General features: G+C 45.2%; 1 protein-coding gene across 1 annotated transcript in view; it reads right to left on the bottom strand.

Moving 5' to 3' along the window:
* The window catches only part of KISS1R (KISS1 receptor), a 308,350-nt gene extending 293,554 nt beyond the window's left edge, over positions 1-14,796 (bottom strand). The window contains exon 1 of the mRNA XM_088460304.1: positions 14,325-14,796. Within this exon, the coding sequence (XP_088316430.1) occupies positions 14,325-14,580 (256 nt within the window). The 5' untranslated portion in view covers positions 14,581-14,796. The remainder of the gene's footprint in view (positions 1-14,324) is intronic.
* Between the last annotated feature and the right edge of the window lie 725 nt (positions 14,797-15,521).

Here is a 15,521-nt window from a genome sequence, read left to right as displayed (position 1 = left end):
GACCACATCATGTATGGCTGCACCCATTTGTGAGTGGGTCTAGCATGTGAGGTGCACCCACTCACAAGAGCATGGCATAGCACCCAGCAGCTGGGACTAAAGTAGTCTCTACTGTATTAGGATGGCGGGACAGTCCCATAATAGCTGCATTTCTTGTCAGGCTGTATATAGATGCTAAAATGTAACACACAACAATTAAAGTGCTACTACTTTACTTTGTACATCTCTCATGTAAATAACACAAACAATCTATTTTCTGTCATAGAGATAGATGTATGAAGGACTTAATTTTTACATAACATCAGGTCATCTTATACACACACATTCCGCAGCACATATCCTAACCCACTGCTCCATGCTCCTTCCTCACTATCTACCCCTCTGTGTCGCCCTTGTCTGTCTGCCCTTCCCCTTTAGAATGTAAGCTCTCACGAGCAGGGCCCTCATCCTCACGTGCTTCTCCTCCCCCTACTTATAGTATCATTTACTCCTAACTCTCCACAATGGCACCTAACACCTGGTTGCTCATGTCCTGCTGCTTGTGTTTTACAGCTGAGTTTATAACCTTGTCCTTGTCCTGCATTGTTTTGTATTACTATTACCTGTTTTTCTTGTGTGCTCATTTATGTACTGTGTAAGGCGCTGCGGAACCTTTGTGGCACCATATAAAGGATAATAATAATAATAATAATAATAATAATAATAATAATAATGTAACCAAGATCTATGCATTGTTATTATTATGTGGGATTAAGCAGGGCTGGCGCAATGTAGTCAGCAGGGTAAGCATTGCAAGGGGGCACCGGGCTGGAGGGGCACCCTATATGCTGCTTGCTTTCTAAGCACCGTTACCATTTACCTGAACTCACTGCGCTGCTGTGCCTGTTAAACTGTATGACAGGTAGGCTGAGGCAGCAAGCAGAGCAGTGTCATGGGCGGACCTGGCAGGCATAGGCGTAACTAAGGATTGGTCCGGACCATCCATTAGCCAGATCGATGACTCATCTGAAATTAAATGTAATTTATGTTTGCGGCCGCCCAGTCAGGAATTGAATTACTAGCTCAGCATTGTCCACGGGAGGAACAAGTTCGTTTAACTAGCTCCCGAGCTCTGCCTCCCTTGCCTTCTAAGCACTAGTAAAGTAAACCAGCGGTTTACACGCGCGGTGTGTGGTGTGCCCAAGAAGAAAAGCTATAGAGGAGCTGTGAACTGTGAGACAGAGAGAGAGTGACAGCTGGCAGCTGCCTGTCCCTGATGGAGGTGAAGGCACAGTCAGCTAGATTTAACATTGCAAAGAGACATGCCAAGAGGAAATTTTTGTAGGAGGGCAAATAGTTTAGTTTGCAGAAGGGCACGGAACACCCTAGCATGGGACTTGGATGTGAGACTCTGTTGCCGGCCCATTGTGATGGGCCAATACGTTGATTTCACAACCACCTTTCTGTGTATTATACATTTGAAAATACAAAGGGTCTAATTCAGATGTGGGCGCAGTTGCAGCTGTGACTGCATATTTATACTAATGCTGCGGCCGGTGGTCTTCCTACTGAGATGCCCACCAGTTATGGTGCAAATCCATCGCTGTGTGCATTAAGACGCACCAACAGTTGCACCATCGAAGATTTCAATAGTCCTATAGAAGCCCAGAATTTTCTTCTAAATACGGTCACCGATGTCAGTGCAACTAACCATGACACTTCAAAAAGGGATACAATATCAATTAGTATTAATGCTATCCCTTTTCGAAGTATCTGCACATTCTTCTTTTGGCCGCAGCGCTCCAATGCTTCAAAGTTGCTTAAGGAGCGCTATTTACATCAGTATGTTGTTCTCTAACTAACCGTGCACGCTCATGCATGGGTCTGGCTAGCCACCCCCATGTTACAAAAGTCCCCAGCTCTTGCGTCCAAATTCAGCTCTTGCGATAGCCATCAGGATCCATGCGTGGATGTATGTACACACATAAAACAGCGACCATTTGCCTCTAACATTGACATTTCGTCCACCTCTGAATCAAGCCCAAAGTCTTCTGATAGAAACAAGGTGAAATGTGTGTATGTACTACATATAATAGGGATAATAATATGATAAAAAATGAAAATGGCAACAGCACATGGTGAAAAAAAATGCAGCAGTGAAGGGGGCAAATAAATTATGATATTAAGGGAACACTGTATTGTCTTTGTTACATGTACCCCATTGGTACATTTTAATGTTTGATTTCATTGGCATTTGTTCACATACAAATACTCTCTTTCAACAAAAACTCATTTAGCTGTTGCAGAGGGCATCCCGAAAGCAAATCCCCTTGAAAATCCTTTAAGTGTCTGGTTCAACATTATGAAATCTTTAATATGGGTACAGTCAGAGGCATCACAAGGGGGGTGCGTGCCGCACCCGGGTGTCACCCACCGAGGGGAGACACCAAAGTGCTGACTCCTCCTCAGTGACAGAAGTCAGGTGCTGCACTGTAGCATTACGTGCAGCACTCAGCTCCTGACGAGGAGGGAGCAGGCACTGCACATAAATTGGTCCCCGGGGGCAGTCCGCATCTCCAGAACCCCCGTAGTGACTAAAACGGGGGTTCGGGCCGCACGGCCACACCCCCTACCTATGTGGCCACGTCCTCTACCCGAGAGACCATGCCATTTTTGCCGGCATGAAGCTCAGCCGCGCGCACTTCAGCTATCTCCAGGAGTGTCACCACATGCAGGGATGCCACTGGCTACAGTATAAGATGGGTGATTGTGCCTATATGCATTTATAAAGGAACCTGATCTGCCCAGCTACTTCCGATAAAGATAAGTAAGATTTTGCCGTCATCCTAACATACCAAGACATAAACATACCTGTACAAACTAGGGGTGAGCGGGTTCGGATTTCTGAAATCCGAACCCCCCCGAGCCCCCCCGATCCGAGTCCGATCCGAGTCAGGCTCGACTTTTCCCGCCTGACTCGGATCTGAAATCGAGGCAAAACGTCATCATCCCGCCTTCCGAGTCTCGCGGGTTTTGGATCCTATATAAGGTACCCGCGTTGGCGCCATTTTCTCACTCGGCTGTGGACAGTGAAGAGGGAGGGTGGGAGTTAGGGCTGTGTAGTGTAGTGTAGTGTAGTGTAGTGTAGTGCTGCTGTTGTCCACTACTTCAAAGTCCATAGGGGCTGGCTGTGTTGTGCTGTGCTGCTGTTGTTAATAGGGGCTGTGGCCCTCATTCAGAGCCGCTCGTTAGCGGCAGTACGCTCGTTCCGAGCGATGTTTGCACATCTGCGCATGCGTACGGTTTTTAGTACGCATGCGCGAACCAGTCAGTGCGGCCGAAAATCGTTTGTACGCTATATAGCGAGTGCCTGCTATTTTGAGTGACAGAATGAGGCGTATGTGGGTGGTAACAGGGGATGGTGCTTGAAAATGGGGAGTGGAGATCCGAACGCAGGCGTGCTTAAAGGTCAAAACGGGCGTTTTATGGGTGTGTATATTTAAAACAGCAGCGTCATTGACCACGTCACTGGGTTATTTTAGAGCCAGAACTGCTCGCAAATTTGTGGTAGCAAACACCAACCACAAGAATAGCGAGCAGCTCATACGCTGGTCGATGTACTCGATTAATCTAATAAATAGCGGACATGACGTAGGATGCGAGCGGCCAGGGGGCGTTTTTAACAAATAAACGAGCGTATGTTTTGCACGCTCGTTCAGACTTAGAGGTGTGAACAGACTGCAATGTGCGTACGGAACATTTGAATAGCCACCCCTTGTTTTTAAACGAACGACCGCAAATAGCGAACGGCTCTGAATCAGGCCCTGTGTCCACTACTTCAAAGTCCATAGGGGCTGGCTGGACTGTGTTGTGCAGTCAGTTCTCCATAGGGGCTGTGTCCACTCCAAAGTCCTGTGCAGTGTCCCAGTCCTAAAGGAGTGCTGTAGTGTTGTCCAGGGGGTGCTCTGTCCATCAGGGGTGCTCCCCCCAAGTGCTAAAAAAATAATATATTTTCTGTGTTTGTGAATTGTGTGCGCAGTAGCCGCACGTGCATCAACAAAGTAGTGCCAAGCGTGCGCCTGTGTCATAAGTAAAGGGCCGGCTGGCTTGACCGTTAAAGGGTGCTGTAACCCCCGAAAGTACACTCCAGTCCAAACCAAAAAAAAATTATTTTCTGTGTTTGTGAATTGTGTGCGCAGTAGCCGCACGTGCATCAACAAAGTAGTGCCAAGCGTGCGCCTGTGTCATAAGTAAAGGGCCGGCTGGCTTGACCGTTAAGGGTGCTGTAACCCCCGAAAGTACACTCCAGTCCAAACCAAAAAAAAAATTATTTTCTGTGTTTGTGAATTGTGTGCGCAGTAGCCGCACGTGCATCAACAAAGTAGTGCCAAGCGTGCACCTGTGTCATAAGTAAAGGGCCGGCTGGCTTGACCGTTAAGGGTGCTGTAACCCCCGAAAGTACACTCCAGTCCAAACCAAAAAAAAAATTATTTTCTGTGTTTGTGAATTGTGTGCGCAGTAGCCGCACGTGCATCAACAAAGTAGTGCCAAGCGTGCGCCTGTGTCATAAGTAAAGGGCCGGCTGGCTTGACCGTTAAAGGGTGCTGTAACCCCCGAAAGTACACTCCAGTCCAAACCAAAAAAAAATTATTTTCTGTGTTTGTGAATTGTGTGCGCAGTAGCCGCACGTGCATCAACAAAGTAGTGCCAAGCGTGCGCCTGTGTCATAAGTAAAGGGCCGGCTGGCTTGACCGTTAAGGGTGCTGTAACCCCCGAAAGTACACTCCAGTCCAAACCAAAAAAAAAATTATTTTCTGTGTTTGTGAATTGTGTGCGCAGTAGCCGCACGTGCATCAACAAAGTAGTGCCAAGCGTGCACCTGTGTCATAAGTAAAGGGCCGGCTGGCTTGACCGTTAAAGGGTTCTGTAACCCCCAAAGTACACTCCAAACCAAAAAAATATATATTTTCTGTGTTTGTGACTTGTGTGCACTGTGGCTGCACGTGCATCAACAAAGGAGCAGCGCCAAGCGTGCGCCTGTGTCCCATAAGTAAAGAGCCGTCTGGCTCATTTCTTAAAAGGTGGTGTAACCCACAAAGTGCACTACTCTCCAGCAAAAATAAAAAAATATTTTCTGTGTTTGTGTGCGCTTTAGCCGCACGTATATATATCAATATAACATAAATGGAGGACCAAAATTTCTCTGATAAAAATAAAATAGGGAAAGATCAAGAACCACTTCCTACTAGTGCTGTTGCTGCTGCTGGGAGTTGTTCATCATCCCAGAGAGGAAGTAGGAACATCACTACTTTTACTAAACAATTGACCCTCCAACAGTCCCTAGCGATGAGGATGAAGTACGACAGCAGTCATCCTGAAGCAAAACGTATAACTGAGGCCTTGACTGCTATGTTGGTGTTAGACGTGCGTCCGGTATCCGACATTAGTGCAGTGGGATTTAGACAATTGATGGAGGTAGTGTGTCCTCGGTTCCAAATCCCGTCTAGATTCCACCTGCATCCTCAAAGCAGCAGCGACAAGCGTGCGTCTGTCTGTTATAGGGTGGTGTAACTCTCAAAGTGCTCCAAAAAATAAAAAACTATTTTTTTAATGTGTTTGTGACTTGTGTGCGATGTAGCCGCACTTGCATCCTCAAAGCAGCAGCGACAAGCGTGCGTCTGTCTGTTAAAGGGTGGTGACACCCTCAAAGTGTGCTACACAAACAATTAAAATATTGTTCTTTTTTCTGTCTTTGTGAATTGTGTGGGCTGTAGCCGCACCTGCATCCTTAAAGCAGCAGCGACAAGCGTGCGTCTGTCTGTTAAAGGGTGGTGACACCCTCAAAGTGTGCTACACAAACAATTAAAATATTGTTCTTTTTTTTCGGTCTTTGTGAAATGTGTGGGCTGTAGCCGCACCTGCATCCTTAAAGCAGCAGCGACAAGCGTGCGTCTGTCTGTTAAAGGGTGGTGACACCCTCAAAGTGTTCTACACAAACAATAAAAATATTCTTCTTTTTTCTGTCTATGTGAATTGTGTGGGCTGTAGCCGCACCTGCATCCTTAAAGCAGCAGCGACAAGCGTGCGTCTGTCTGTTAAAGGGTGGTGACACCCTCAAAGTGTTCTACACAAACAATTAAAATATTGTTCTTTTTTTTTCGGTCTTTGTGAAATGTGTGGGCTGTAGCCGCACCTGCATCCTTAAAGCAGCAGCGACAAGCGTGCGTCTGTCTGTTAAAGGGTGGTGTAACTCTCAAAGTGCTCCAAAAAATAAAAAACTATTTTTTTAATGTGTTTGTGACTTGTGTGCGATGTAGCCGCACTTGCATCCTCAAAGCAGCAGCGACAAGCGTGCGTCTGTCTGTTAAAGGGTGGTGACACCCTCAAAGTGTGCTACACAAACAATAAAAATATTCTTCTTTTTTCTGTCTTTGTGAATTGTGTGGGCTGTAGCCGCACTTGCATCCTCAAAGCAGCAGCGACAAGCGTGCGTCTGTCTGTTAAAGGGTGGTGTAACCCTCAAAGTGTGCTCCACAAACAATAAAAATATTCTTTTTTTTTTTCTGTCTTTGTGAATTGTGTGGACTGTAGCCGCACTTGAATCCTCAAAGCAGCAGCGACAAGCGTGCGTCTGTCTGTTAAAGGATTACATCGGTGACAGCATCCAAGTAGGCATGTCAGACAGTCCGTACCTGTACTGGCAGGAAAAAGAAGCAATTTGGAGGTCCCTGTACAAACTGGCTCTATTTTACCTGAGTTGCCCCCCCTCCAGTGTGTACTCCGAAAGAGTGTTTAGTGCATCCGGGAACCTTGTCAGCGAAAGGCGTAGGAGGTTGCTTCCACAAAATGTGGAGAAGATGATGTTCATAAAATGAATTATCAACTCTTCCAGGGAGACCAGCCTCCAGAACGTACAGAGGGACCTGTGGTTCCAGCAGGGACGAATTAATACTCTGTGAGGATGAGGATGTACACACTGAAGAGGGTGAGGAATCGGTGGATGAGGAGGATGAGGATGACATCTTGCCTCCGTAGAGCCAGTTTGTGCAGGGACAGATTAATTGCCAGCTTGTTTTGTGGGGGCCCAAACGAACCAATCATTTCAGCCACAGTTGTGTGGCAGACCCTGGCGCTGAAATGATTGGTTTGTTAAAGTGTGCATGTCCTGTTTATACAACATAAGGGTGGGTGGGAGGGCCCAAGGACAATTCCATCTTGCACCTCTTTTTTTTCTTTGCATTATGTACAGTTTGGGGCCTAGTTTTTCAAACTGCCATCCTGTCTGCCACTGCAGTTTCACGCCTAGATGGGTCACGTGTTTGTGCCGCCCACTCGTGTCGCTTAGCATAGTCATCCAGCTACCTCGGTGCAACCTTTTGGACATAAAAACACTATTGTGAGGTGTGAGGTATTCAGAATAGACTGGAAATGAGTGGAAATTAAGGTTATTGAGGTTAATAATAGCATAGGAGCAGAAAAACCTACAAATTCTGTGATTTTAGCTGTTTTTATGCTTTTTTTCAAAAAAATACAGATCCAAAACACAAAACCCAGAACCCAAAACACGGAAGGGTGGTTTTGGCAAAACCAATCCAGATCCAAAACACGAAGAAAGATCCAGATCCAAAACCAAAACACAAAACACGAAAAGTGGCCGGTGCACACCCCTAGTACAAACACAGTTGAATTTACACCAGGGAAGTAAGTAAAACTTGAGAATCCATGGTGCAGCACTCATGGTCACGATCACAGCAAACTGCTTATCCAATATTTCAATGCCTTTATTTGACCATTTGTTCACTGATAACAATACCCGAATAAAGGCATCAAAACGTTGGATAAACAATTTGCTATGATCATGATGATTTCAGAGAGCCTATATATACTGTAAATATACATATATGTGGTGGGGGTGCAGGGGAGTTGCAGGCTGTATATGGGAGTGTGGGGGAGATGCAGGCTGTATATGGGAGTGTGGGGGAGATGCAAGCTGTATATGGGAGTGTGGGGGAGATGCAGGCTGAATATGTGGTACAAGGGGGAGATGCAGGCTGTATATAATGAGTAGTAGGAAATCGAGGGGCAGTAATGCTGTGGATGGGAATGTGGATGTAGGAGGAGTGATATCAGTGTATCAGTGTCCATTAATTGTCATGGCCATAATTGCAAAATACACTAAACCCCATGCCCATCCATTACAGATCTTTTTCAGAGATTTGCAGATCGATTGCAGCAAACACAGATCTGACAATCTTGAAAGTCTCCATCATTCTTCTAGTAACGGTCTGCAAATCTGCTGATCATATCCATACACTAGCAATTTACAGCCCCAATCGATCTGTGAAATCCAAAATGTTGAACAATCTGATTTAACAATTCCAATCACTTTTTGGTTTCAATCTGCGATCTGTGAAGCCCATACATTGCAGATATTTATTGCTGATGTATGGGGGCCTTTAGTTTCATTGCAATTATCATTACAAGAGCAGTATCATCTGAGTTGCTAATTGTAATTAGTCTGACATGAGCAGCTCACTGTTTACTGGTTTTAGCTTTGTTGACATATTGACTGTTGACGTTTTAACTGTGTTTACATTTTAACTGTCTATATTTTGACTGTCAACAATTTGACCATGTCCACAATTTGACCATGTCAACATTTGACTTTCATCGTTGACATTTTGACTGTAGACATTATGACCATGTCAACCTTTTGGTTGCCAGCCTTTTGACCCTGTAGCCTTCATGACAGATGAGAATTTGGTGTCTAAAGCCGGTTACACACAATACGATGTGTAGCCGGTGATGCGATGCACGATTCGACGGCTGACATATCAGGCAGTCCCCACACACGGAGTGATTTGCTGCCCAACTGCCCGATATGCCACCCTCCCCTACATAGACTAGCATGAGATCGTCCGTCAATTCTCCAGATCTCTTGTGCAGACAGAAAGATCCGGAGGAGACGCATGACCCAACAGGAGCGCACAGTGGTCGATATCATGCCCACACATGGAAAAATATAGCTGCAATAGCATTCCAATCCATCAGATCGGCCTTAAGTTTTCACTGTCTAAGCCAGTGGTTCTCAAACTCGGCTCTCAAATCACAGGTCACATTATCCAGGTCCCCAGCAGATGCACAGGTGTATTTGTTACTCACTGACACACTTTAAAAAATCTACAAGTGGAGCTAATGATTCCACTTGTGATTCTGTGAGGAGACCTGGAAAAAATGCACTGTTTGGGGTCCTGAGGACAGTTTGAGAACCTGTGGTCTAGGCCAACATGAGTCGTATATGCAGCAGCATTTAACACTAATTTGGTGTATCAGAATTAATATCACTAGGATGCATGGTTTGTTTGCTTTTTCCCACAGAGCCTATCTTGAGATCACATGTCAATGGTATTAAAATAAAATGCATTAAAAAACAAAGTAAAGTACCTAAGATAAGTAATATGGATCTACTAGGTGACAAAGCATATTTGCAGGTGCACCCACCTCCTTGTAGGAAAACACGTTCCGTGGGGGGTATTTATCAAAGCTGGGAGAGAGATAATATTGTAACAAATAAATTACCAACCAATCAGCTCTTAACTATAATTTTTTAAACAGCCTGCAAAATTTACATTTCTCACAATTTTATCTCTCTCTCCCAGCTTTGATAAATACCCCCCACAGTGCACTAAATACAAATAATGTAAGGTAAGTAATAAAAAAAATATTAAAAGGTTGTCCCATTGTGTTTCTCTCTTTACTCATACTGTATCATTGGAAACCCTTCTCGAGACCTTTCTTTTTCACTTCAAACCATTACATCTAGCAAATAAAGGTAAATGATTTAAAACATCTATCATAGTTATTATTTATCTCCACAACAAAGGTGTTCCATGGGTTTGGTCGACTCCGCTGTTTGATTGAAATGTGGTGTCCATTGTGCATCACCTTCCCATTGTATGTGGGAATGCCCCTATATCAAACATTTTTGGTGGCAGATTCATCATTTTTCTATCACACAGGGTTAGGATTAGGCAGCGTAGCGGGGTTAGGGCTAGGTTTTTTTGGGGGGAGAGGTTAGGGTTAGGCAACCTAGGGAGGAGGGTTAGGGTAAGGCACCACTGGGAGGGTTAGGGTTAGGCACTAAGGGGGGAGGGTTAGGTACTGATGGGGAGGGATACCAACCATCAGGATGCCGCTGTCGGTATTTTGACAGGAGGCATCCCGATTCCATTTCCACCACCCCTTCCCATATGTCTGTGGGAAACATATCCTACATATGTGGGTGCAGAATCAGCCACCTTCTTTACATAATATTGGGACCAAACTCTTTTTACCTTTAGAATTGAGTGGGTAGAATCCTCCCTAAATAAAGAACTAGGAGTGTGTACATTTTTGAGGTGTGGGAGAGTTTTATTAAATTTTTTGTCATAGAATGTAAGACTCCACATTTACACTCGTTCGCCTCACACCTTGTGGTATGAGTCTATGGTCCTTTTTGTAAGATCCCCTTGTGAAATTGGTCTAATTGATCCTGCTTATAGGTTGTCTCTTGCCTTTTGTCTGGGACTGACTCAGAAGTGGACGCACCTTTGGTGATCGTTTATCTGCAATTTTATGCAAATGGCGCTACAAAGCCCTTCCCTGGTGTACATCCATGCATATGAATGTGCAAAAACTGAGACACCTACTGTCAGCATCTGTAGACACTGTAATACCAGCTGGTGCGTCTTTAAATGACACCATCAGTCGCACCATCGAAACTAGCACCAGGTGCAGATCTTCTGTTTAACTATAGCCTCCAAAGTGAATGATTCAGTGTCTATGTAGGCAAACACTTTATCCATTTGGATCCCTCCGCCCCCGTCCATCTCCTTCCACTGGAGGTCGCAGTAGCACTGCCAAGTCAGACTCGGCAGTGCTAATTTTTACTGATGCGGGAAGCAGCAGTGAAGGACATCGCAGGGACAGCTGATTTTCAAATTCGCTCTCACCACATCGGAGCAATGTTGAATTGCTCCGGTGGCTTCGTATCCAACGCTGCTGCTCGCAGCGAGTTGGATACCTAATTATCAGGGGGCGACCAATAATTAGCATAATGAATGGACTCCTGTGTGATTTATTTATTGCTCTGGAATAAAAATATAAATAAACAAAGGTTGTGAAGCAATTATCTCCAAATCCTCCTTTCATCCTTCTTTTCTCTCTCCCTTCTTCTCTTTCAATTTTTTTCTCTTTCTTTTTCTTGTTGTCTCTTTTTCTATTTATGTTCCCTTTTGCCTACAGTATCTCTAGCCATCTCTCTGTAGGTCCTATTTATTAAAGCAACACTTATACCAGTGGTACCATTTTGTTTCTGTGGCAGCTGAGCATATTTAAGGACATGTTTAACAAATGCCCTATAATAAAATAGTACTATAATAAATAGCCCTGAAATAACATTCCAAATCGACATACAGTAATATGTGGTGATGTTCATTTTTTAAGCTGCACCACAATTTTTAATAAATAGATCCCTCAGTGTTTCTCTCTCTATTTCTCTCTCTTTTTGCCACAACCCCTTATTCACTACAAACACCATAGCAGCACCCAGGACACACCCCTTTATTTACTATCATCACCCCACGTACTCAAATATTCCCCCTTACACTACCAACACCCAGACACTCTTCTTATACACTACCATCACCCAGACACCCCCAACTATACTACCATCACCCAGGCACCTCCTCCTACACTACCAGCACCTTGGCACCCCCCTCCAACACTACCAACACCCAGACACTCCCCTCCTACACTACCAGCACCCAGGTACCCCCCTACTGCACTACTGCACTAGCAACACCCAGGCACCCCCCTCATACACTACCAGCACCCAGAAACACCTCTACTACACTACCAACACTCTGGCACTCCTTCCTACACTACCAACACCCAGGCACCCTCCTTCTACTCTGTCAGCACCCAGACACAACCTTACTACACTACCAGTACCCAGACACCCCCCTACTTCACTACCAACACCCAGGCACCTCCTCTAAACAACCAGCACCCTGGCACCATCCCCACCCACACACCGCTCTCCTACACTACCAACACCCAGACAACCCCTTCCTATACTACCAACAAAAAGACATCCTGTCCCCTTCACCCTCACTGTCTGGTTTTCTGGCTGCAGTGTGCTGCTCGCTCCATGGTGCTCATTGCTTCCACTGAGCAGAGCAGAGGAAGCAGGTCCCACCTGCCTTGTGTGTAACAGGTGGGCAGAGGAGGAGCCGATAAAGGAAGTAGGGACATGCACTTCAGTTCAGCATGCCCGCAGCTCCATCTTTCCCTGCCTGTGTGCCCGGTCAGTTTGAAGAGGGGACAGAGCCAAATGGAGGGAGGGGCGGGGCTTAATCACAAGCCGTGGCAGGCGGCACCGTTAAAAGATTTTTTAAAAATGGTTCATTAGGGGGATGTGGCCGGGGGCCGGGTTTGGGGGCCCCTTATGTATGGGGACCCATGAAGACAGCCCCTGTCACTCTGTCTTTAATCCGGTCCTGCCAGGCAGCATTCAGAGAGTAAAGCAGGGAAGAGACTGATCTTTCCCTGCTTTGTCCCTTAATGTTCCAGTTACAGTACTTACTTGATGGATTGGCGCCTGATGTCATGAGGGAGTGTGTCACACAAGGCAGCACTGCGCATACGCATGGTACATGCGCTTTACATTACAGACACCTGTCACAATTGTGAAACATGTTTAAGAACAACTGCAAAGTCTTTGCCAGAATATACCTTTACCTGGTGGTTTTTCCCGGGATTAGCAAATGTAATAAGAATAATTTGTTTTGTGAAATGTCATGAAGCCTGGCGAAATTTTACAAGTCCTTTTCCCAAATCTTTTAAAATAGACCCCTAAGATCTGTGGTTCTCAAACTCGGTCCTCAGGACCCCACACAGGTCACGTTTTCCAAGTAACCCAGCAGGTGCATTCATTACTCACTGACACATTTTCCTGGTCACCAGCAGGTGCACAGGTGTACTCATTACTCACTGATTTTAAAAGATCTACAGGTGAAGCTAATTATTTTACTTGTGATTCTGTGAGGAGATCTGGAAAACATTCACTGTTTGGGGTCCTGAGGACAGAGTTTGAGAACCTATGCCTAAAAGTGGCCATACACGGTGAGATTCAAAAGTTGGTCAGATCAGTAGTACAATTTCCCTTGAAAATTCTTCCCTTCAGATACAGGACGATTTGTATTTAAAATGCAACTATTTCACATAAGACCAAACAATTTGATCAATCACATCACATAATGGGGTAGATGTATGATCGCAGCACTTAACGTGCCACTATAACGCTTCCCCTCTTTCCCAAGGCGAAGCAGGAATCTCTACTGATGAGATGTATGAACATCTCATCGGCCGGAGAGGGGGAGCGTTAACTGCCCCCTCTGGTGCTACCCGCTAGAGACCACATCGCATCAGCCTAGTGCTGATGCGATGTGTGTCAGTCCCAGCCGGCTCCACTGAGCATGTGCGGGATCTCGCAAGTATCACAAGATCCCTACATGCAGCCTGGAGCCGGCAGCCGCCGAAGCAGGGACGATAGCGACAGCTACAGCGGGCCGAACAGTCAGGCGATATGACTGTTCATACATGGCCCAGGCTATCGGCGCTGCTATCTTGTAGATAGCAACGCCGATAATGACAGGGGCGCATGGCACCTCTGTAATTTACCGCCCAGGCCCCCCATCATACATCGGGGAGAAGCGGTATCAGCGCACATAACGTGCGCTGATACCACTTCAGGGCTTCTTCAGAAAATTGCTACCCCAATATGTGTCAATTCCTACATGATCAGTTGAGATCTCTCTGCAAAACCATCTGATCTGTGATCCAACTAGACTATGGCGGGGACACGCATCGGGGTCGCAGAAGACTCAAAATACAACTATTTTCAAATGATTGGTCTGTCCAACCTATAGAAACTACCCAAATCGTGTGATCAATCGTCCAGTGTATGGCCAGCATTAGATTACTGAATATAAATGCCTAAAACATAGAGAAGCTTACAAGTATGTTCTACTAATGCACAGGTTCTCAAAATCGGTCCTCAGGATCCCACACAGTGCATGTTTTCCAGGTCTCCTCACAGAATCACAAGTAAAATAATTAGCTCCACCTGTGAATCTTATAAAATGTATTAGCCAGTAATGAATATACCTGTGCACCTGCTGGGTGACCTGGAAAACGTGGGGTCCTGAGGACCGAGTTTGAGAACCACTGTCCTAATGCACAGGCCGGTATACCATTATAGAAACCTATTGTATACACCACTGATCAAATGAGATATTACTTACCTATGTAGAAGTTAGTGACAGTCCTCATTTGCTTGTGTTTGGAGATAACATAAATAACCAATGAATTCCCAGCAAGTCCTACCACCATGAGCATGGCAAAGAAGAGTGGTACAAGCCAGGCATCCACCAGCTGGGGTGGTTTAGGTGGGTCCCCTAGTCCCTCTGAGACGTTGTAACATGGGTACGGCATCAGTCCCATGCAGGAGTCGTTAATGAAAAGTGAGGAATAGTTATCCATCTGCGGGAAATCCTGCATCGTACCTCTAGGTGCTGTGTTCCTCTACAGGTGATGTCAGGGAACTGCTATGAGAATCCACAGTCAGTAGGTGGACGGACCCCTCAGTGACACTTGATGACTGTAGCTACGGAGCCTTCTTGCTGATAAGTGTCTGTGTGTCACTCGGACCACGACAGGTGCAGGACGCGGGCTATCTCGCCGAAGCACGGATACCTGTATGCCGGAAGGTCTCCCTCTGCTAGCCTAGGAGCAGATGTTCTCTCGTTGCGTCAGCAGCTACTGCACATACACACAGCGGTCACACACTGACAGGGGCTGCCGGGCACATGAATGTGCCGCCTATAACACTGGTTGTACGTAAGATCCTGCCTAAGGGGGCACAGATTACATTTATTGCTGTCATTTTAGAGTGACCAAAGTGTACGTGGGCTACTCTTTTAATTGTGTGTGACCGTAGCAATTCATTATAATGTCTTATTTTTTCAAAACAGAAAATTGCTGCACCAATATGTGTTATATAAGGAATGCCTATTACCAGATTGCCCTGCACACTTAACTCATTTTCACTGACAGAGAGATATCATCAACATTCAAACAATGGAATATAAAATAATGCATTTACATAAAATAGTTGTATAATGGATGTAAAATTCACCTCAGACTGCTGCCATCTATCATATTAGGAAAATATCCATGCAAAGGATAGTTTTTGCAAAATGAAACTTTTGGGTCTATTAAACATAATTTAGATAAAAGTTCATAATGGTGGGTTTTCCTTTCTAAATTAAATATTTCTCTTTTTTTTATTAAAATACTATTTGTTTAGCTTTTTATTTAACTCATGACAGTTAACAGACGTTAATGCTGCATTTATCTTTATTTGCATTCATACATGTACATTGGTTTCCTTTGGGCTTTGTAAAGAACCTACTATATATATGGCACAAAAGGTGAAGTAG

The sequence above is a fragment of the Taudactylus pleione genome, unplaced genomic scaffold, assembly GCF_031769625.1.
Source record: "Taudactylus pleione unplaced genomic scaffold, aTauple2 ptg000044l, whole genome shotgun sequence".
Classification (NCBI taxonomy): domain Eukaryota; kingdom Metazoa; phylum Chordata; class Amphibia; order Anura; family Myobatrachidae; genus Taudactylus; species Taudactylus pleione.
This window is presented reverse-complemented; position numbering and strand designations above follow the sequence as displayed.